Source organism: Sparus aurata, chromosome 5, assembly GCF_900880675.1.
Source record: "Sparus aurata chromosome 5, fSpaAur1.1, whole genome shotgun sequence".
In the NCBI taxonomy this organism is placed as follows: domain Eukaryota; kingdom Metazoa; phylum Chordata; class Actinopteri; order Spariformes; family Sparidae; genus Sparus; species Sparus aurata.
In genome coordinates this window covers 24,088,342-24,110,238 of record NC_044191.1, presented here as the reverse complement: position 1 = coordinate 24,110,238, position 21,897 = coordinate 24,088,342, and the positions used below count along the sequence as shown (strand labels likewise).

General features: G+C 37.8%; 1 protein-coding gene across 1 annotated transcript; it reads left to right on the top strand.

Annotated features, from left to right (window-relative positions):
* The first annotated feature begins 4,640 nt into the window (after nucleotides 1-4,640).
* mccc2 (methylcrotonyl-CoA carboxylase subunit 2) lies at nucleotides 4,641-21,272 on the top strand. Its single transcript, XM_030416688.1, has 17 exons — nucleotides 4,641-4,875; nucleotides 6,588-6,654; nucleotides 7,504-7,588; nucleotides 7,941-8,042; nucleotides 8,289-8,416; nucleotides 9,033-9,145; nucleotides 9,994-10,107; nucleotides 10,295-10,359; nucleotides 11,284-11,383; nucleotides 11,484-11,579; nucleotides 13,359-13,431; nucleotides 13,545-13,621; nucleotides 15,803-15,869; nucleotides 16,075-16,231; nucleotides 17,352-17,466; nucleotides 19,344-19,429; nucleotides 20,833-21,272. Exons 1-17 carry the CDS (start codon nucleotides 4,744-4,746, stop codon nucleotides 20,948-20,950), a joined length of 1,695 nt encoding a protein of 564 aa, XP_030272548.1. The 5' UTR covers nucleotides 4,641-4,743; the 3' UTR covers nucleotides 20,951-21,272.
* The last annotated feature ends 625 nt before the right edge of the window (nucleotides 21,273-21,897 follow it).

Below are 21,897 nucleotides of genomic sequence, written 5' to 3'. Positions count from 1 at the left end.
AGGATGAAAGTGAATACTGTCAGTCCCTTCTCTCACCCAAAAATATGACAGAAAGAAAATGCAGAAATGCAGGCTCCAATTGCTGTGAAAAACATGTCCCGTCATGTGAATAAAGATTTGTTCCTTTGGTATCCGGAGGTGCAGGTTATGCTATACTTCAGGATCTGCTTTGGCGTGTTATATCACAGTTAATGCGCAAAGATCACAGCGTTCTCTTTTAAAAGGCCATGTATCACTCGTGGACTCACACAGATCCATCCTCATAATATCTGACTCACTAATTCCTCCCATTTTTCACTTTACCAGTGTTATCATGTCGGCGAAAGAGAGTGGACGAGGGTACACGAGGGAGCATGTCCATCAGTGTATCTGGTGGAGTAAATTCGACGAGATGAAAGATTTGTAAGGAGCTTTATACTTCGGAGCGATTCAAAGGGACATTTCTCACAACAACTGATTCCGCTAACAATCCATCGCCCTATTACAGGCTAGACTGTTGATTAATTCATGTCTCCGCCATCTTAACGAGGTTGTGGCCGTTAGTGGGCGGGAGGGGGACGCACTCTGTGGAGCTTTGATTTCCTACATTCAAGGCCGTGTCACACATTAATGACTTCTTTGAGCTGAGAAACGAGCATCATTATTTCTTTTCAAAAAGGGGAAGGATGGGAGATTTCAGCTCAGCTTGTAAAAAAAGACAGGGAAAGAATCATTTAGTGTGTGTGTGTGTGTGTGTGTGTGTGTGTGTGTGTGTGTGTATGTGAGTGGGAGTGTGTGTGTGTGTGTGTGTGTGTGTGTATGTGTGTGGGAGTAAGGGACTGATGACACTTGAGCATTGCATCCTGCATTCGAGGTGAAGGATTGAAAAGCAGCTTTTTCTGTGTACAGTTACGCCCAAACAGCAATTAATACTGTCGAAACAGGTTTCATTGAGTAAAATTAACCTGAAGTAAAATCAGAATAAGATATCAAGTGATTTTATGTCACAGTCCCATAACGTTAGGGGACTTGCAAAAAGCCACACAAAAGTTGTGGTTTGGATCAAGCTGCAAGAAAAGCTGGATACAACATTTCCCATAATGCAAGTAGGTAGCATCTTTATGAGACCCTCCAGCCTGGTAAATGCCCACGTCTTTCAGACCTCTGATTTGAAACTAATGCATGAGATTCTAAAATATTGTGGTTTGCAAACCTAATTTTCTAAGACTTTAGAAATGCCCCTCCAAAGCCACAGAGGACATTATCATTTCTTAAAATTTTTCACAGGCTGTGCTCTTCTCCTCGTGATGAGCTCACCTTCATGTGTCAAACTGGTGGAGTGTCCCTTGAACACAACAGCTTTTCTTCTATACCAGTGCCAATACACTGCCTGACTTTTGGTACAGATACTGAAATCTTACTTTGTTTGATACTTGAGAAACGTGACGCTTTTTTTCCTACATTTTTGTTTTATTTAAGAGAAGAAATATATAATAACACCAAATCACTACAATAAAATACAAAAAATGGCTTAAAAGGTTCACAGCCTTGACGATAACCTGTGTGGCTGAATATGTGTTGAATCTGAATTCAGATTAAGGGAGCTTTGAGATTTACAGATGGGCACCAAACTAAAGGAAACATCAACAGAACAAGGCACATTGGTATTGATTCTAAATGGACACCATTCTTTCAAATGACTTAACCTCCTTTTGTGTTTTAATGAAGGTGTGTAATTGGCTGTTGTGGGCTCTAGGGCGGGGATATAAGCCTATAGCTCGTCAAATGAGCTGTCAGTCAAACAGCTGCCATCTTAGGATCTCTGTTCGAGATTGTGCACCCCCCCCCCCCCCCCCATTTTGTCACCAAAGGGACATTTGAAAATACGAGAAGACAGTTTATTGGAGTTTGTTGCACTACTTAAACACCCAGCCAATTTACTGGTTTATTGTTAGCTTGTTTGTTCATTGATTGTATGTTGCTGATGTGGTTTTATCTTGAAATCCTTTCAGAAAAAACAGCACAGACCATCACCAAAACCAGCACCAAAACACAACATATGCTGGTCTTGCTAGGTGACCAGTCACTGATTTGCAGCGACTCTTTCCATTTAAAGGACCCAATCCATGTTAGTAAAATGGCTCCCACAGTAAATCAGAGCTACAGAATCCCCTCACTGGAGGGGTCAGGTATTCAGGCCTGTATTGTTCTCTTGGTGTACAGTACATCACACATGCACTCACCCACTTATCAAGAATATAATGAAATATGACTCATTTGATTATATCACTCTTATCCATTTCTCTATATAGAGAAGTGCCTATGGGTTCTGCACAACATAACACTCAAATGTGTATGAATTTGTGTAAGGAGGGCTTTATGCTCCGCAGCTCCACTTTAGCACCCTCTCTGATCAGAACCTGCATTTAAGTTCTCAATCGAATGTGCACTGTTGACCACAATTATAACCCCGCTGATGTCTTTCCCTTAAAGTTAAATACAGATTTACGTAGCTGTTCCTATTGAGATACTAGCCAAATGAGCATTTGTTGTGACTGATGCTTGGTGCCCTGTGCCTGCTCAGCATTATTATATAGATGATGGTTGGATGTTAACTTTAGTGCACCCGTGTAGAGTAATTTGCATCTTTTATATTTGTCCTCTGACTTATTCAGGATTTTCCTTGAATTTGTTGCTCGTCTATTTACATGCGTTGTGTAAAATGGACTCATTTCTCCAGTTAAAAGAGAGCAACCACATCAAGCAATGAAACACTAATATCACAAAAACAAACAAATATGTTCAAGGATAATGCTCCCTGATACTGATACTTCTTGATGTTCTGAAAGATGAATCCATTGTCTGACCCCTTTGATTATCCACAAATTTCATGAGCACATGATAACCTGTTCTTCCTTTCTTTTTCATCCCACCCTGGTGTGCTTTTCAAACACTTTCCTGCACTCTACTCCCTGTCAGCAAAAATATTTTATTTATTAATTTTTTTCTCGCTTTTAAGAGGCTTTTCATACCTCTACATCTATTCTGTCACTTCAGCAGCTGCGGCAGTTAGAAGGGCTCAAAGGTCACGGCAAAGTAGAGAGAGCTGGATGAGTGAGAGGGTTTGAGTTCACCCAGAGAGTGGAGGATTGTATATTTCCTAAGAAAACAGGAGCAGCCATTTGAGTGGAGGTCATGGACATTTCTATGCATGCTGATAGAATAGGTGGAAGCGTTGGAGGAGAAAGGCCTCTTAAAACTAAATGAACTAAAAGCTCTTGGTTTGAATGCTCTTCAGCCCCTACTCTGCCAAATGTACTCTAGCTAGAATAAAGCACTCGGGTCAGATGGGGTGTCCGTTGAAGCTTTTAGGCTAACTCTGATTCCCACTTAAAACCAACTTTAGTTCCCATTTCTGAACGAGGCAAGGCCGTTTCTCTGCATCTGTGTGCAGAGTTACTGTGCCGCGTTATGCTTAAATCTTTCTTCTACACTTTTTAGACACTTGTGATTCGAGGTAAGTGGAGTCTATCTGCTTTCAAACAAGGGTACTAAGCAGTCAATTGTAAATGTATGCGTATGTTTTTTAAATTAATGATATCATTGGGGAGATTAAACAAAAAGTGCTCCTGCAGTAGAGTCTGTTTAATACAATAAATCCTCCCTCTCTCTCTCTCTCTTTCACACACACACACACGCATGCACGAACACACGCACACAGACAAATTTTGCACTGATTTTGAGTGTGTAGTGTTTGTAAAATCCACACGATGGCAGCATGGATCTGAACAATGGTCTGAATCCCATTTACTAGGCAGCATAAAATGAACCACAAACAATTTTCATTTCAATTTACATCATGTTATAAAAAAATCTGAAATTGTAAATTGGGTATTTTGCTGTGTATGAATATTAATTTGTATGCATTTTCTTAAGCTACAGTGTGGTGTTTGCACCTTTGAGCCAGGTACAGAGGTTGTACTCAAGCCTGAAGATTCATTCTTGACCTTAGGAGCAGTATTTTGATGCAAATACCCTCCATGCACGAGCTTTTCTGCAACTTTAAACCTACTTTCTTCTTTGAGGGATGCACTTGAAAGCCCTAGAAAATGCATGTAAATGGATCTTGAGCTAAGATTATTTTGTCAGTGTTTTTTTTTTCCACTATATTGACACACAAGTTAATGAAGATTTGTAAAGTACTGTTTAAAGGGAATTGTACTTAGTACATTCATTTTATGCTGCTTTTCACTACTACATTTTAAAAGCCAGTATTTACTTTTTACACCAGTACATTTATTTTTGACAACATTGTTTGTTTTGCAAATGCAGATTATTTATACAAAACATATATCAACAGATTCATCATTATGGATTATCATAGATTAAGCTACCAAACAGTTTATAAAGTAGACTACTTCAAATTAGCCCTCATTATACCAACTGCAACATTAGTGATGCTACATATTATTCATTACTTTTCATAATCCAGTAAAATACTATTCTGAAATGGGCCATTCAGCACATTTAATACTTTTACTTTTGGTTAATAAAATATAACTTGTTAATATAACTGTTCTTGTGCTGCTGCAGCACCTGAATTCCCCCTGTGGGTCAACACAGCCTTGCCTCATCTTACCTCCAACAGCAGGTGCCAGTATGGAGCTTCATTCCTACTAGCATAACCCACCGAAGAAGATCACTGCTAGGTTAGCTAGCAAGCTAGCAAGGTGCACATATAGTAAGTCAGACGTGAGCATCAAAATGCTTCTTCGGACGGCCAGACCGTGGTTGGTCCGATGCAGGAGTCTGCCTCTGGCTTGCTCGAGGTCTTACTACGCCGATAAAGTGGCTCGACTCGGCTCGCAGCCGGATAAACAGTCTTCTGAATATCAGGTAGGCTAGCCTGTTGCTAACCCTAGCTAGCCACACTGTAACATTACAGTTGCTGCTAATGTCAACCGTCACTATTGAGCTAGATGGGTTTGGTGGCTCACCTGACCTGAATAATCAAGTTAGGGTTAACAGCTATTGTTGACAAGCATCAAGGCTGTAGTTTGTTTAGTCGCTAAACCACACAGAGGCTAACATTAGCTAGTTAAATGGCTGCAAGAGGTCAAAACCTTGAGTCTGCATTGTGCACAAGGTCTTAGCATCACAATACTAACGTTAGTCTGATAAATGCATTTCTGTTAACTTAACATTTCTGAACAGCAGGTAGACACATTTACTCCACATGTCATAACAGGGCAGATTGTAACTCTCATTCATCAACCAAGTAAGTCTTAATAAAGTGAAGCGTACTTTCCTTGTATGCATCCTCGCCTCAGTTAGTGCCTAAACAAGTAATCATTATGTTTAGTTGTGAAACTTTTCATACCTGTGACATCTCAGGTGTATGTATAGATAGACCTATGGTACAGTGTGAACCCTTTTAAGAGTATAAACAGTCGCAATTATAATGAAAAAATAAATAAAACTTGTGACTTTTTAGATCACCACTTAGATACCAGCTTTGCACACCGCTAAAACATAAGCTTGAGATTCAGACAACCTCATTAATCCCACCACTTTGTTTGAACAGTTTGCCTGGCACACACACTAAACATCCAGTAACATGTAGACACTAAAATAGATGAGTAATAAATTAAATACAATATAGTTAAATAAAATTAAATATGCCAAGGAGTTCAATGGAAAGGGGGAATCTGTGATAAATCAGATATGTTCATTGATAGTGTCAAAATAGCAGAGAATGTAAAATTAGGTTTACTCAATTATTTTATTGTCTAAGATTTTGTTGCTTAAGATTGTTAGATTGAAGGTATAATTCAACCATTCAAATCACAAGGTGCATCGGTGTAATTATTGGTACATTCAGTACCCGGCATCCATTTTTTTTATTTTTATCCTCACTGATGCAACACCAAAACATATCACTGGATGGCATCACAGACACATTTTCTGTGTATTTCTAGTTGGGAGAGAGACACCAACATAAACGTGTCTTTTAGGTGATCAAGTCCTACGTTAAATCAGTGTTATTGCAGCTGTGTTACTGACCTTTTTCATTTCCTCTTGAGAAATGGAGTTTGATGACAGAGTGCTGAGGAGGGTTATAAACTTTCTTTATTGCAAGTGATCTAAGGGCTGACTTTAAGAATTAAATAAGCGCCACGATCGTAAATTGTCCCATTTTTTGGTAATGGGGTGGAAAAAAAATCTGTCACAAAGCACTCAGAGGTTGATTGGTTGTTATTACAAGTAGCGGTGTTTTTTTTAATTTTCTCTTATCTGTTTGGTGAGTAGCTGTTGGCCTGATTGTGTGACAGGTTACTGTTAAGCTGAATGGTGCCTTGATTAAATGGTATTTGTGGCATTAACATAGATAAATACACATAATTTTGTTGACCAAAGCCTTAAAGCCATTATTGTTGTATGTATGACATTGAAACTTTCCTACCTGCCTGTATGGATTAAGTTACAGCCACCTATTTTATTTTAGTCATCAGTTTCTTAATATGGTAATTCGTCTGCCACAAATTGTAATCTTCAGAAAATACATATACACAAACAAATGTGTTGTTGTTGTTGTTGTTGTTTTTCAGGAGAATTATGACCGAATGAAAATTCTTGTTGATGAACTGAAAAACAGGACAGAGAAGATCAAACTGGGTAGGTGTTCCACTACACTAAAGTTCAATTCATAACATTGTGTTTTAATTCTAACATTGCAAATGAATGTTCACACAGTCTCGGTGATGAAACTGTTGACAAAAACACTATTACACAATTACTCCCCTGTTTTATTAAAACTGCTCGTGGTTTATTAAGGATTTGAGGACCTGCTGTCACATGTGAATGTGCAAACTGGAAGTAACGATTAATTAGACATTAGACACTGTGATATGTTGGTTTTCTGGGAATTTCCTCCAGTAAACTTGGATGGCTCTGTTTGAAAGTAATTAATCATGATAGAATGATGGGAGTGATTTTGTAGGGGAGTGCATTTGATCAAAGATACAAAGCACAGCCTGCTTCTTGGATAAATTGATCAAGAACAATCAATCAATGTTTATGGCGCATGCCGAGCCCTCACAAGCAGCAAACTCCCATGTCTCCGAGTTGTGCTTTTGTATTAGGAAGCAATAAACTGGTAGCAGAATGTTTTTAACTTAATTTGCCTTATCTGACATTGTCCATGCTAATGAAGGGTGCAACTTTCACTGTGTCCAAACATTATCAGTCACACTTTTATTTACAGTAGATATTTCAGTGCTGATACTAATTTAACTTTGAGCATATTACAGTTAACAGCTACAATGAGTTTTATGAAAGTTTATACTAAAGCATAATAAACATACACTTTTTTTTAACTTAGTTTAAATGTGTAGGGTCTAAGTATGTGGTTTGAATTTGGATCTACACTTTAACACATTGTATTAAGTTTAAAATCAACACTAGGCTATGCAAAATGTTGCTTTTAACGTTTTGTTAACATCTTGTTTATTTGTATGAATCCAGGTGGGGGTGAAAAAGCCAGAAGACTTCATACTTCTCGCGGGAAACTGCTGCCTAGAGAGCGTATAGACAGACTGCTGGATCCAGGGTAGAAACATCTATTTCCATCACTAGTTTTGACTTTTTCATGGCTGACTCATACAGCACCCAGCAGACCAGATGCTATAGATTTGTAGTGGTTTGACGTCAATACGCAAACTATAGCGCAGGTATTTCTTATGACTGATTCTGTCCACACTCCCCTGTATGCTGAGAACAGGGAAGCAGGATGGCTTTGCTTATCTTGCTGTTTACTGTAGACTTGAAATAATTCACAGTCAGGACACACTCAACTTTGAACATCTCATGTGTAAAAGTGCAAAAAATTCAAGCCAGGACATTTCTCCTCCACAGTTAAAAATAAACTGTATTACATGTTTTTTTGTTGGGTTTTCTTGCAGGACCCCATTCTTGGAATTCTCTCAGTTTGCAGCATATGAGTTGTATGGAAAAGAGGAAGTCCCAGCAGGCGGTATACTTACCGGGATTGGGCGGGTTTCAGGGTAAGCACTATTACGTGATAATCTCTCACAGTGTGAGATCTCAGATATTTATGAGCAAATATTTTGATTGGAGCGAATATTTCTGCTAAAATAACACTGACTACAAAATTAAATTACATGGGGTGTTAATTTCACCGTTGTGCCTTGTAATTAGCTTTTTTCTTTAATTTCCAGTGAGAATTCACTGTTCTACTCCAGGTGCACCTGATAATTTTCAGTATTTTCTTTTTTTATTATTTCTCACAGGGTGGAATGTGTTATTGTTGCAAATGATGCTACTGTCAAAGGAGGAACATACTACCCAGTCACAGTGAAGAAACACCTCCGTGCACAGGAAATAGCCCAGCAGAACCACATGCCATGCATTTACTTGGGTGAGTTTTCCTCTATATGTGAGGATTTAGTAAAACAAAAGACTTATAGATTTAAATAGGTTTAGGGCTAGCATTATTGATTAATCTGCTGATATATCATCTTCATGATAAATGAACTGTTCAGTCTATAAAAATGCTCATCAGAATTTCCCAGTGTGAAATCATTACATTGCTTCTTCTGTCCAACCAAGTGTCCAAAATCTAGACTCTTTATTTACTCTCATAAATAAAAAACAAAGCTGCAAATCCTCACATTTAAGAAGCTGGGAGAGGCAAACATTTGAAATGTTTGCTTGAAAAATTAATTAACTAACAATGAAAGTCACTCAGGAGAAAAATAAATATATTTTATACCGGTAAGTCTATAAAATGAGAATACCAGAAGTTGTAGGTCTCCTCTGCATTTGTTCCAAAGTCAAAGAGCCCTTTGGGAGAAATCCAGTTTTACTTTTTTCTTTTTTTTTGGTCAGTGTAGACTTGAGACATCCCAGAGGACCCTTGTTGAGGCTGCAGTTCATCATAAAAGTGGAGACTAGGTGTCTGTGATACAGCCCGAGTCTGAATGTTAATGATAATCATTGAGTTCTCTAAATATCTGCTTTGTTGATTCCTTTAGTGGACTCTGGAGGGGCCAATCTACCCAGACAAGCTGATGTCTTCCCAGACAGAGATCATTTTGGACGCATTTTCTACAACCAAGCCCGACTGTCTTCAGAGGGAATATCACAGGTGATTTTACATGTTGAAAACACTTACAGCAGCTTCATAATGTGCTTTTTTTTCCGGCAGCTTAGCGTTGTTATCACGGATGGTGTATTTGTTGTATTTAAATGAACTTTTGGGTCTGATTCGTGGATTAGTTCTTCGAGGGAGAAAGGGATGTCTGAAAAATTATACCCGAGAGTGCAGAGATGGTGATTATAAATGAAGTGCGCTACTGTAGGTTATTCATCTTTTCATTGTCTCCCGGCAGCTAAAATCCATCTCGCTATTGACTGTTGAAGAAGAGACATCCTGTGTTTAGAAGCAAAACAAAAGCGAGTCCGTTGTGGGAGCTGATAAATGATGTTGAGAAGTCAGGTCTCGCACTCAGTAGACCTAGAGGTGATAAACACAGCTGAATATATTCATACACCTTTAAACTGAATGGCCATTTATTCATGCTAATATTGTCTCTCCTTGTGATTAAACTGATATATTATTCAAGGCTTACCCATCTGCGGCATCTTTTTTTTGTCTAAAGGTTTTTTTTTTTCCCCTAGCCATATTTAGTATTACAGGCAGATTTACCATTAGATTGCAGTATTACGAATTTACGAGTCTACTTTCCATTGCCCATTATATTTTTTATTAACCTCATTGACAATTCACATCTCCATTCAAAAAGGTCCTGTAAGGACAGGTCCACAATACTGCGTCAAAGCAATACTTAATCTGAATTCCTTCTACAACATTTGGAGTAAGTGGGTTTCATAATTTATAGTGTGCTGGTATTGTATTCATAGAAATCAGCCGTTCATGTCATAGCAGAACTTTTGGATGTCCATTGTTCATATTAGACTCATTCTTCTTTCCAGATTGCTGTAGTAATGGGCTCCTGCACTGCTGGAGGAGCATATGTACCTGCCATGGCAGACGAGAGCATCATCGTGCGGAAGCAAGGAACCATCTTCTTGGGAGGACCTCCATTGGTTTGTTAAATCTTCATTGTTAGATTGTATTGAAATAGGTTGAAAGTTGGCGCAGCGAGTCATAAATTAAGGACAGTAATTAACTAGACAATAGCGTGTCCTTTTTGTCTTCCTAATTTCATTCAAGCTGTACAGTAAATGGTGACACACTGCTAGCAGACACTACTTAATGCTTTTTTGTTTTCAGGTGAAAGCTGCCACAGGGGAAGAAGTTTCTGCAGAAGACCTTGGTGGTGCTGATCTTCACTGCAAGTACGAAAAATAACAACATTTCTCATAACAACTTTTCATTGATCTCTGCTTTTAAAGAACTCATCAGTCTTTAGAATCCTTAGGCTGATGTCCACATAGGTTTTGTGACTCAACCCTAAAATCTGTGTAAGTTAGATCTACATTTGTGGTAAAACAGGACTCTTGGGTCCAAAAACATAAAGCACGGCCTGCAAGTGGGGGAATAATATCCTGTGGTGAATTCACCAGTTGTGCCATTTACCAGCTGGGTGAGGATGTTGTTTCCTCTGGTACAATGTGTAATTGTGTTATGTCATAATCAATACTGTAGTACGGTTTTGTTTTTGTTTATTTATTTATTTAGGTTCCCTTTTTACCACTACCAAGGCAGAATCTTTTCTCCTTGGGGTCCACACAAGTGAAAAGCAATGTAGAATATATTATATTGATCAAAAAGTCAAATATTATGTATCAAAACCTGTCCTATTTGGAAAAGGGCTGGTGTTCTGTTCTATTAGAGTTCAAAATATATCTAAAAACATTTTACTAGTTAAATCTGTTAAAGATGAGGGGAGGATCACAGCTTTACATACATGTTTACGTCAACAAGACAACATTGTTATTGCATATTGAGTTTATGTTTTTAGTTAACCAACATACTGTCGGGGGGGGGGGGACCTAGATAACAGACATTACTCCTTCAGTATAATTTGCTTTTCAGTTAACATAGATTTCAGTGTTTTTAACACACAGCTCATCAAGCAGATTTGAAGACTGAGCATTTACAAATGTGAATACTTCCTTTTTTTGGAGGGTTTTTTTTGTGATATCATCATTTGATTTTATTCAAATTGAAGAAACATATGCTGCCATCAGTGTTATTATTTTTAAGTAATGATTCTCGTGCTGTAATAATTTCACAGTGATTTGTTGCTCATTTTCCAGAAAATCTGGTGTGACGGATCACTATGCATTAGACGATAACAATGCACTCCATTTAGCAAGAAAGGCGGTGAGAAGCCTCAACTACAGGAAAAATATTGAGGTCAGTCCGCTGATGATATCCATTAACAATCTATTTTTATTATCTAAGAAGTTGAGCTGTTTGTGCTCTCTGTTGACATTCAGTCTATTTTACCTTTTAGGTCACCACAGAACCGACAGAGGCCCCTCTCTACCCTGCAGATGAACTCTACGGCATAGTTGGAGATAACTTGAAACGCAACTTTGATGTTAGAGAGGTATGTTTCCTGTACATTGTATATTTCTACAAGTTATTTAACAACACAATAGATAGGTCCAACTGAATGATGTGAAGCTTTGTTAAATGTATGTGTGTGTGTGTGTATATGTATGTGTGTGTATATATATGTATGTATGTATGTATGTATGTATGTATGTATGTATGTATATGTGTGTATATATATATATGATATATATATATATATATATATAGATATGAAGATATATATATATAGATACTATGATATAGAGAATAGTATAAGATAGAGATAGATATAGTAGATTATATTAGAGATATCAGATAGAGAGATATATCTTATAGAGATATATATATATATTTATTTATATATATATATATATATTTATATATATATATATTTTTTTTTTATATTTTTATATATATATAAAAAAAACAAAAAAAAAAAATATATACTCTATATATATTTTATCTATATATATAAAAAAACAAAAAAAATATATATATATATATATTTTTTTTTTATATACTTGGCTTTTGTAGTTGTAAAACTACTACGTGGGACCACATGATAGTCATTTTAAAATAATTCTTTAGCTCTTTGTATATAGCTGGTTAGATTTATTAAACATTTAAAGTGTGCTTAGCAGAGCATTGCCATTAATTAAACACCAGAAAATAGGAATTATAGAACACGGACACATTTGCACTGTTTTATAATTAAGATATATGAATAAAACAAATGAATCTGGCTTTCACAGGTTCAGACTGAACTGTAAACAACTGTCAGGTTTCTCTAACAGGAGCTCAGTCGATAATGTTACCGACTGCATCAATCACTTTGTATTTGCTCTCTCTGGCAGGGCTTGCCAGATGTTCTCATTTGGTTTAAAGCCCCTGCCTTTGATCCTTGATGTGTAGACCCAGGAGCAAGAATTACTGCTAACTCAAGAGATGTCAAAGTGTTTGTAGTGTTGAACAGTATTGGCAGTCCATTTAGGATGCAGGATCAAGTGGCTGCTCCGTGTTTTCAGGAGTTGTTCAACTCTAATAGACCTTTCAACACAAATATCCCTTACATGACTAATGTATAATGTGTTTAAATTGCATATTAAATTGTATATCTTGCTGTATCTCTCTTTTGCATTGAGTAACTTATTCTTTTAATACCATGAACATCTCAGTTTAGGCATACTCACACCTTCTTAACGATTTGCCCACTGTTCCTACTTTGATTGCCAAGTACTTAATGATGAACACCTGAGTGCTGTCAGTCACACCTGCTGACTATGCCACAAAAGCATGTTGCTGCTGTCCTCCTCCTACATCTCTCTCTTCATAACTACAGCTATTCCTTTCTGACCCACCCTCACTGCTTCAGCTGCCACAGCAGCGCTGGTTAAGGCATTAAACCATTTTTTTTATTTTTATTTAATTGGATAGCTAATCTCCCTGGTCAGAAGGTTCAGCCTTCCTTACATGTGTTTGCTTAAGTTTCTAGGTATGCGTTTTTTTTCCTCTCATACCCCTGGTCCAGATTGTTTGTCTGCTGTTAGCCCTTTTGAGTCTTGTTTTCAATAATCTATTCATCTGCACTGAGGGATCAAACATTTACTTTTGGAGTTAAAGAATTAAAATTCATGTTACCCTCTTGCTCAAGCAGTCATTATTGACTAGCAGCTATATACAGTGTGCCAACTTAAACTTAAAGCTAACCAAAATAAACACTGTAAACTGGTAATGCAAGTTTTGCCTATTTTCTGCATTGTTGGCTTTTACAACTCACTTTATTTGATTGCAGGTCATCGCCAGAATTGTAGATGGCAGTAAATTTGATGAGTTCAAGGCTTTCTATGGAGACACACTTGTCACAGGTATGTTTCCATCTCTATAACCCAGGAATGTATGTATGTATGTTGTTGTTGTTGTTGTTTTCTCATGGAGTCTCCCAACCTTACTGTTTAACTTTCAATAATTTCCTGTTCAGGATTTTCAAGAATATTTGGTTACCCTGTCGGAATCATCGGCAACAACGGAGTCTTGTTTTCAGAGTCTGCGAAAAAGGTAAATATAGTTTGTACCCAGAGATTTCTGGAACAGTTAAACTACATTTTCTCCTAAGAATGGATATAGATTTCTAAAGTCCTAGCAGGGTGTTAATAGAAAACCTAAAATGTACCCTCGGCTTCACAAAATAGTCAGACTCATGGTACATCTTCCATTCTGTGATATTGAACAGACAGGCAACAGGTGTGAAGTGTTTAAAGCTAAGCCTCACAATCATGTTGAATTTCCAAAAGAATAAGCATTGTACTGGCAGTGTGTCTCTCAACTCTCTTAAATGTCAAGGACTTGAACACAGCACTGCAGCACAGTATTTTCCACAGAGATTCACCGCTTACAACACTGACTACCAATATTACTCTCTGGAGGGAGCTTCGGTCTTCATAGATGGTTTGTAGTGACCTTTAACAGTCAAGGCGCCGAGTTTCTCCCTTACAATAAGCTCTCAAATTGCACTTGTCTCGGCCATCTCATGAGTGCTCTGATGAATGGCATTGTAATAACATAGCATTTAGAAACCATGGACAAGAGACAATCATAATTTTCATTCAATATAATTCACTTAATTTGCAAGCCAATCGGCCGTGAAGAGAGCTGAACTTTGCACAGGCTTAGGAAAGATGAGGAGCTGAATTTGTGATTATGGACTAATACGTTTTTCGAACACATTTTCAATTAGATTACAAGCCTGACCTGAAAAAAGGGAGGTTTATTCAGTTCAGTTTTTATGTGAGGTCTCAATGTGACAGCACATGTGTTGGGTATCACATCAGTGTAATTACACTCAAAAGGCACTGATACAGTGCTTCAGACAGACACAGATGTGGAACAGACATGCTCAGAGAGCATATCCAAGAAAAATCAATACAGCACCTGCATTTACAGAGAGGTTTTTGAGACACGCTGTCATCCCTAAGGACGTGCCTGGGCTTTATTATGCTAACAGTTAAAATTGCTGAAAGCTTCTCCCCAGGTGTTTGTGAAAGGCAACAGACAGATTAAATTCTTGTTGTTGAGCGCCAAAACTGCTGGATCATTTTTCACCAAGTGACAGTTTCTAATAGGCAGTCGTCTTTCACACTGTCTCCAACTCCTGTTTGGGCTTTGCGATGCAAGGCAGGATGCTTCGCTGAAAGAAAGCCAGTGGAGGTAACTGCCAAAATAAGGAAAACACCTGAGTAATTCAGTAATACAAAGTATATGGAAATGAGGTGTCTCCGTGGCGTTAGCAGTCCTTTTGTGCTTGCTTTCCTTTGCAATAGCTCCTGGCAGCTTTGTGTTGTGCAGCTCATGTTTTCTGGCAAGTCTGAAGGCCACTCGGCTCCTTCGTATTCAAAGTAAAATTTAGCAAACACAAAGCCAATGTGAAGCCTGATGACCTTCCTCCCACCTTGATAAAATTAATAAAGTTCGGTCATGACTGGTCTTGACTCACATTAAGGTGAGGGCAACTGCTCATGGAAACGCATAAATAATGATTTGTTGAACATGAAGCATGTGTATCCAGAAGAGCTCACTAGTTTATTGATTAGAAGAAAAGAAGAAGAAAATAAATCAACTAACTAACCTGATGATTGGTAAATGTTCTCAGTCGGTTTCCAAGCAAAAATGTCAAACATTTTAATCTGGTGACAGCTTCTTAAATGTGAGGATTTGCTGCCAAATGAAGAGTCTCTTCCACACAGTTTTGGAACCGTTGGTTGGACAAGAGAGGCCATTTGATAGAGTACCTTTCAGCGCTGGGAAATTGCAATAAGAAATTCTTACACTTTTGGCCATTTTGTAGACTAAATGATTTATCACATAATCTTAAAAATTTTATGGCAGATAAAAAACATAATCATTTAACTGCATCCAGCTCCTCAAGGTTGTTCCAGCCTCCAATTATGGTCCAGATGGTACATTTTGTGTCACAGTTCAGCATATACACTAGTGTGCTTTCATTATATAGTATATTAGTTATTCATAAATTACATATTGATTCTGCTTTTTCTGCTAGTGATTGATTTCCAGGTGTTATTGCTGTTCATATCTTTGGGTACCTAGAACAAATAAATCGGTTACAGTTTTGTCATTTGAAATCAGGTGGTACTAACACGTCTGTGCATTTTGTCCTCTGGGCAGTTTGTCTGCAGCAGTGAGAATATACTAGATTTAATAAATATTTGAATTTGTTTACAGGGGACGCATTTCATCGAGTTATGCTGCCAACGAAACATCCCACTTATTTTTCTCCAAAACATAACAGGTCAGTGGGGATTATTGACGTGAGATTCTGTTCTGTTGCTGTGGATTTACTTTCTCTTCCTATTACATCACCTCAGTTCAGAGTAAACACAATCGTTTTTATATGATTTTTATATGAGGGTATTTATTAGTTTTTATGTGCCTCCCTATAGGTTACAACACACAAAGTTTTTATTTGCAATCTCTCCTCTTCATCTCCATCTTAGGCTTCATGGTGGGTAGAGAGTATGAAGCAGGAGGTATCGCCAAAGATGGAGCCAAGATGGTGACTGCGGTTGCCTGTGCAAATGTACCCAAGATTACCGTTATTATCGGGGGCTCCTATGGTGCAGGAAACTACGGCATGTGTGGCAGAGCCTACAGGTATGATGGAGTTAATGAGTCTTCTGTGCTGAATAAAAAGACGACAGCGGTGGCATCACAAGTAGAAGCCTGGCCAAGACCCGTTACATAAATATGATCATTAGCTGTGTCTGAGTTGTTAGTGCATAATTTAAGTGTACAGAGTGTACCGTGCTGTTCAGTATGCAGAATAATATGCATCAGAGATTTTTTACATTTAGGAGAAAGTAAAGCATACAAAGAGGCTCTCAGAGGCGACTCTTTTCAATGCTAAAACACATTTTATAATTTAGCCATGCATTTTAATTTGAATTTCCTGACACTGACAACCTGTCCTCGTCGCTTCATTGTTTGTTTTCTTTAGATAATGTCCCCCGACATTATTGCTTCTCTGGGAATGATAAGACATTCCACTGATTTATTTGGACTCCTATACCATTGTCAGACTCATGATGGACAGGGAAATAAAATCATTAATATTGAGGTGGCAGAACCACAGATAATTATTTTTTTCCCCTTTTAAACATTTCTAAACTGATATTGCCTCAAATGACAGCTCCATACTCAGTTTTTCAAGACATGTAAACAGACTTTTAAAAAGTTCCCTTTATTAAGTATTTTTGTTCCGCATTGTGAACACTTTAATAGAAATAGTAAGATACGCATAGACTAAATATAACGACTCAGACACAAGCTGTATTTCGTCATATTGAAGGATTGAATTAATGTAAACCTTCCTCAGCTTAGTCTCACTCATCTCTTGTTCTCAAATACATTTAGAAAACTAGTGGCAAGCACCGTTCTTGTAAAACCTAAAGAAACGCAGATGATTTTGCCTGTTGGAAATGTTTGCTAGTTCTCACCTTTGGTTGGAATTTTAGACTAATTTAGTATTATCCAAGTTGTTCTTCTACCCAGGCTGAGCTCTCATAAATCATTTTTTGCTGTAGTTGTCATCGGATAATTAGATTATTACTAGAGATTAGATCTTCATTAATGTAGATTTGTGTTTAGATTTCTGTGATTAGATCTTCATGAATGTAGATTTGTTTTTGGTTTTGATCTTCTTAATTGTTCCTCTGTGACAGTTCTGGCCTGGCAAGCATAAGGAAATTGACGTTTCCTTATTTTCCTCTCACAGCCCTCGATTTCTCTACATGTGGCCAAATTCTCGAATCTCTGTAATGGGTGGTGAGCAGGCAGCCACTGTCCTGGCAACCATTACCAAGGATCAGAGGGCACGCGAGGGAAAGGAGGTAATGATTCACATTAATCATCCCATTTGCGCTTCACTGAAAAGGCTCAAATTAGCTTTGGTGCATTTTCTGCCAAAATCATAAACATTATGAAAGATACTTCTCTCTCAGCAGTGCTCTGATATGATACTTGTACAAGGATACAATTATATCAGTGTTAAGTGTTACAGTGGCAGCATATGCTGAATAGTGCAGTCATCAAATGGCTGTAATTAAATAGTGTCAGGTATGCTGTTATGGATCTATTTAGAGTGCATTAATCGCTTTGGAATGACATCGACGCCTTGGTGGTTGGCATTTCAGTCAGTGTTGAAGATAGTTTAAGTGTGAAACTATAATGACTGAAAGGGTAGCAAAAAAATCATTTAATATTGTGAATTTCAAATGTAGTCTTATTATTATTTTTCATTACATTTTTACTTTTGTTTTTTAAATTAATTTACCTGAATTTACAGTGGAAGTGATCCTGTTCTTGTCTTTGGAAATGTAAACAAATGTATCCTAAAACACCTTTTCCAGTTTAGCCCAAAGTAAATTCAAAGCCGTTACTAGACAGTATACAGTATGCAGTATAGTTTTAGGCTCTTTTGAAATAATATATGCTGTTTTATTTCCCCAAAGTAGTGAGAAGCTCTGTAAGTGCTTCTGGCATTAATATCTATACGAGTTTGAAAACACTGAATTATTTTATGTATTTTTCTCGCCTACATTATTTTATGCAAAAATAAGTCTGCAGATAACCCGTAACTGCCCCTATAAGCTGTAAAACACAGTGGGTCCACATTATATAGTCTTACATTTAACATCAAGATCACTGAAAATGAACACTTACTGTAACTCATGTTTTTTTTAAGAAAAGCTTCAGGTGTCTGGCAAAGAAAATGCATATGTGTGACCTCAGAATATCCCTGCTTGAGAGTAACAGAGGGAAATAGTCAATTAATTTCTCCAATTCCTTATTTACACTAACTTTATGCATATAAAATAGTAAAAAATCCTTATGTGGAAAAACAGCCTATTCAAAGAGCAATTGATGTGCAACATGAAGCATCAGTCATCCGGAGGCTGGTGTATAAGTGACTCAAGAGAGAGGAGAAAGAAGAGCGACTGGCTCACTTGTCTACACAGTCACTCATTGGCTATTGTAGGATCAAGGGTGGGCATGCTTTCTTTTAAGAGGATCCAGACATCAGTACTTTGCAAAAAAACTAAAACACAAAATTTAGAATTTAAGTAGACATGTCCCATCCTTCTTCTTCCTGCCAATACATCAGCTTGACTTTAAGTCTCAGTAAATCAGAAATTGGAGTGTGTTTGTCCTCTGTAATGTAATGGAAGATTGTTTGGCTTAGCCAACACAGCAGTAAGACGAGCTGTCTAGGACTGTCAGCCTCCTCCCACACCTCCTCAACCTTGTTATTAGATCAGGGCATGATGGAGAGGGAAAAATGAATAAATTGGACCTCAAGTTTTTGTCAACTTTCATTCAAACACAGACCTCTGAACCATGATATCACTCTTCTTGTTACTGCAACCCACAGGCTAATGCATAAAAGTGGCTTATTATGATGGACATCGTTCACTTGTCACCCCAAATCACATCTGATTCTGTAAATGTATATATACACCCCCAGGTTCAGGATGAGTCACTAAGAATATTGTAAGGTTGAGCGTTTTGGATTTTAAAATACTCAAAATAGCTTTTGTGACCTGTAGTTATTATTTAACAGGAGCTAACTGAATAATTGACAATCTGACACAGGATAAAGAAAGTATATTCTCACTGTGGTTTTCACCAACATAGAGTGTAGTAGCAGTCTCAGAACCCATTGGCTGTTGTCTGATGGCAATCTTTTGTTTTAACATTTTATTCACAGTTCACTGCAGAACAAGAGGCGGCCATGAAGGAACCTATAGTGCGCCGGTTTGAAGAAGAAGGCAGTCCATACTACTCCAGTGCAAGGTGAGGACATATTATACTATATGTCAGAACCTGGTGTGTCTTAAATGATATACCGCCACTACTAAAGTAAGACGTTTAATGCTATGTCTGAGACAAAATATTCCTTGTGGAACAACAATATAGGGCAGAGGTTTTCTACAAACAGGCCATCAGTCTGTGTCTCTGATTTATTTTTAAATCATCTCAATAAATCATGTGATCTTTCCTTTCCAAAGCACTGAGAAACCACAACAATGACTCTTCATGCATGAGGAGTGATGCTGTGATGTGTTTCAAGTGTATTTCTTTTCCATTAGATGTCCTGTTGTTCTGTCAATATGGGCCATCTCTGCTTTTCCATTCAGTCCTGTGGTCTGTCTTTTATGGTGTTTGTTAGTAGGGCAAACATTAGATGGAGTTCTTACAAACAAAATATGCATTTCAAATATTGATATAAGTCAGAATTAGTTAACAGCAGGCCCTCGCTGAGGCTGAAAATATCTTTTTTTCAGGAGTATGCTGGCCGACATAAGTAATAAAACATGGAACACACAACTACAGTGAGTTAGAAGAACAATCAGTATTCACAAATCAGACCAAAATGATTTTAAATGGACAAACAGCTTAAATGAACTAACATCCTGCTGGTTCAGCCAAACCACTAATAACTGTCTAACCATAATTTAAAGCAGCAACAGAGAACTTTTCCCACCTAACTTTTCCAAATGGTATTATTGTGGCACCGCATTTATTTAATAATTGGCTTATACTAGAAATGGATTTCCGGTTAACTTCTTTTCTCAGGTACCCATGTGCCTGATAACAGACAAAGATATGTAGTGATGGAACTAATGTAAATACAGATGTTTCATTATTCTATATCCATTACATTGTGCAATCAATATTAACTTAATAATGATGTGTTGAAGCAAAAAAAAACGTGTCTGTTGCCAGTGTAAGCACACTAGATGTGTAATGGCCAACATTTAGGACAGAACAATGCAGGTGGAATCATAACCTCCGTTGTGATGTGGAAGAAGAACAGAAATGTCGAAAAACAGCCTATTTCGCAATGTTAAAGAAAGTGAGGAAAAAAAAATCCTGGATGTGAATGGGGTCTATTCTGGGCTGAGACACCTCTTCCATCCAAGTTTTGTTGAAATCCGTTCAGTAATCCTGCTGACAAACCAACCAACAAATAAACAGACAGACAAACAAACAGAAGCGGGTGAAAATAACCTCCTTGGCTGAGGTAACAATAGAAAATGAATTTCTGATATATTTTGATATACCTTTGATGAGCAAGGGAGTTATTGAGGGAGAGGAACACAAACTCTCGATCTGAGACTTGCACATGCACGACAACAGGCATCAGATGAGTGAGGTGTGATGCACTTTCATCCATTTATTTATTTGTTTTACAGGCTGTGGGACGACGGGATCATCGATCCTGCCGATACTCGTCTGGTTCTGGGACTGAGCCTCAGTGCTGCGCTGAATGCACCAACGAAGAAGACACGTTTTGGAGTGTTCAGGATGTAGAGCCCTCAGACCTTCCTGTCAAGAGCTGGACGTGTACTGTAATTACACTAGTTTTTGTAGATGTACTTGTGAGAATAAGAGCAACAAACACAGAAAAAAAAAAGAAAAAGAAAAATCACTAAAGTAGACTCACAACAACGTTGGATCCATGTGATTGGATGGTGATGGTGTGCTGTTGTTGTGGGACATTTCCACTAATAAGTTGTGCCTTAACTGTTACTATTCCAGTGTGAATGCAAACTGTTTCCTTCCTCTCTTTGATGGACCTGGTTTTTTTATTTAATATTGTAAATGTTGAATCATAAAGATGTAGAACATAAAAGTGCTGTCTTTTTATTCAGGACCATAACTGCAAGAGGTAATTAAATCCTCATAAGGGGGCGCTGTTTAGCTTTAAATATCTGATCGGCCAGCAGCTAGAGGGCTGACAGAAGCAACATTTGTCAAGCTAATTGCCTTTTTAGATGACACTAAATGGTGTTCTGGTATTGACAGAGGAGCTATTTTGAGGAAAATCCTAACAAAATAAAGTTTTTAAGGACATCCGTGCCCAGTGCAATTATCTCTAAATGCACACTTAGTGTAAAATGACTTGTCCGGAGACATCAGTGCTTTTATTGTGCCGCCTGAGCCACCCCTTCTGTTTGTTTTTGTGTTGCAGCAGGCAGGAATAGGATGTGGTCTATAGATGGCATGTTGCAGGCAGTGTGCCGTGTGCCGAAGCTGAGCCACCGAGGGGAGAGTGCTTAACTTCACCAACTGGCCCCTCTTTCTTTCCCCACCTCTCTCTCTTTTCCATTTTGTACGTTTATCTCTTTGAGCGAGCATGTTGCACACAGTTTTTATGCTCACATATTGGTATAGACCATCTGAATTAACCCTGGCAACAAGTTACAGTTTTTTCCCTCCATAGGATTTCCAGAGGCCAAGGATTAGGTGCAGCAGTG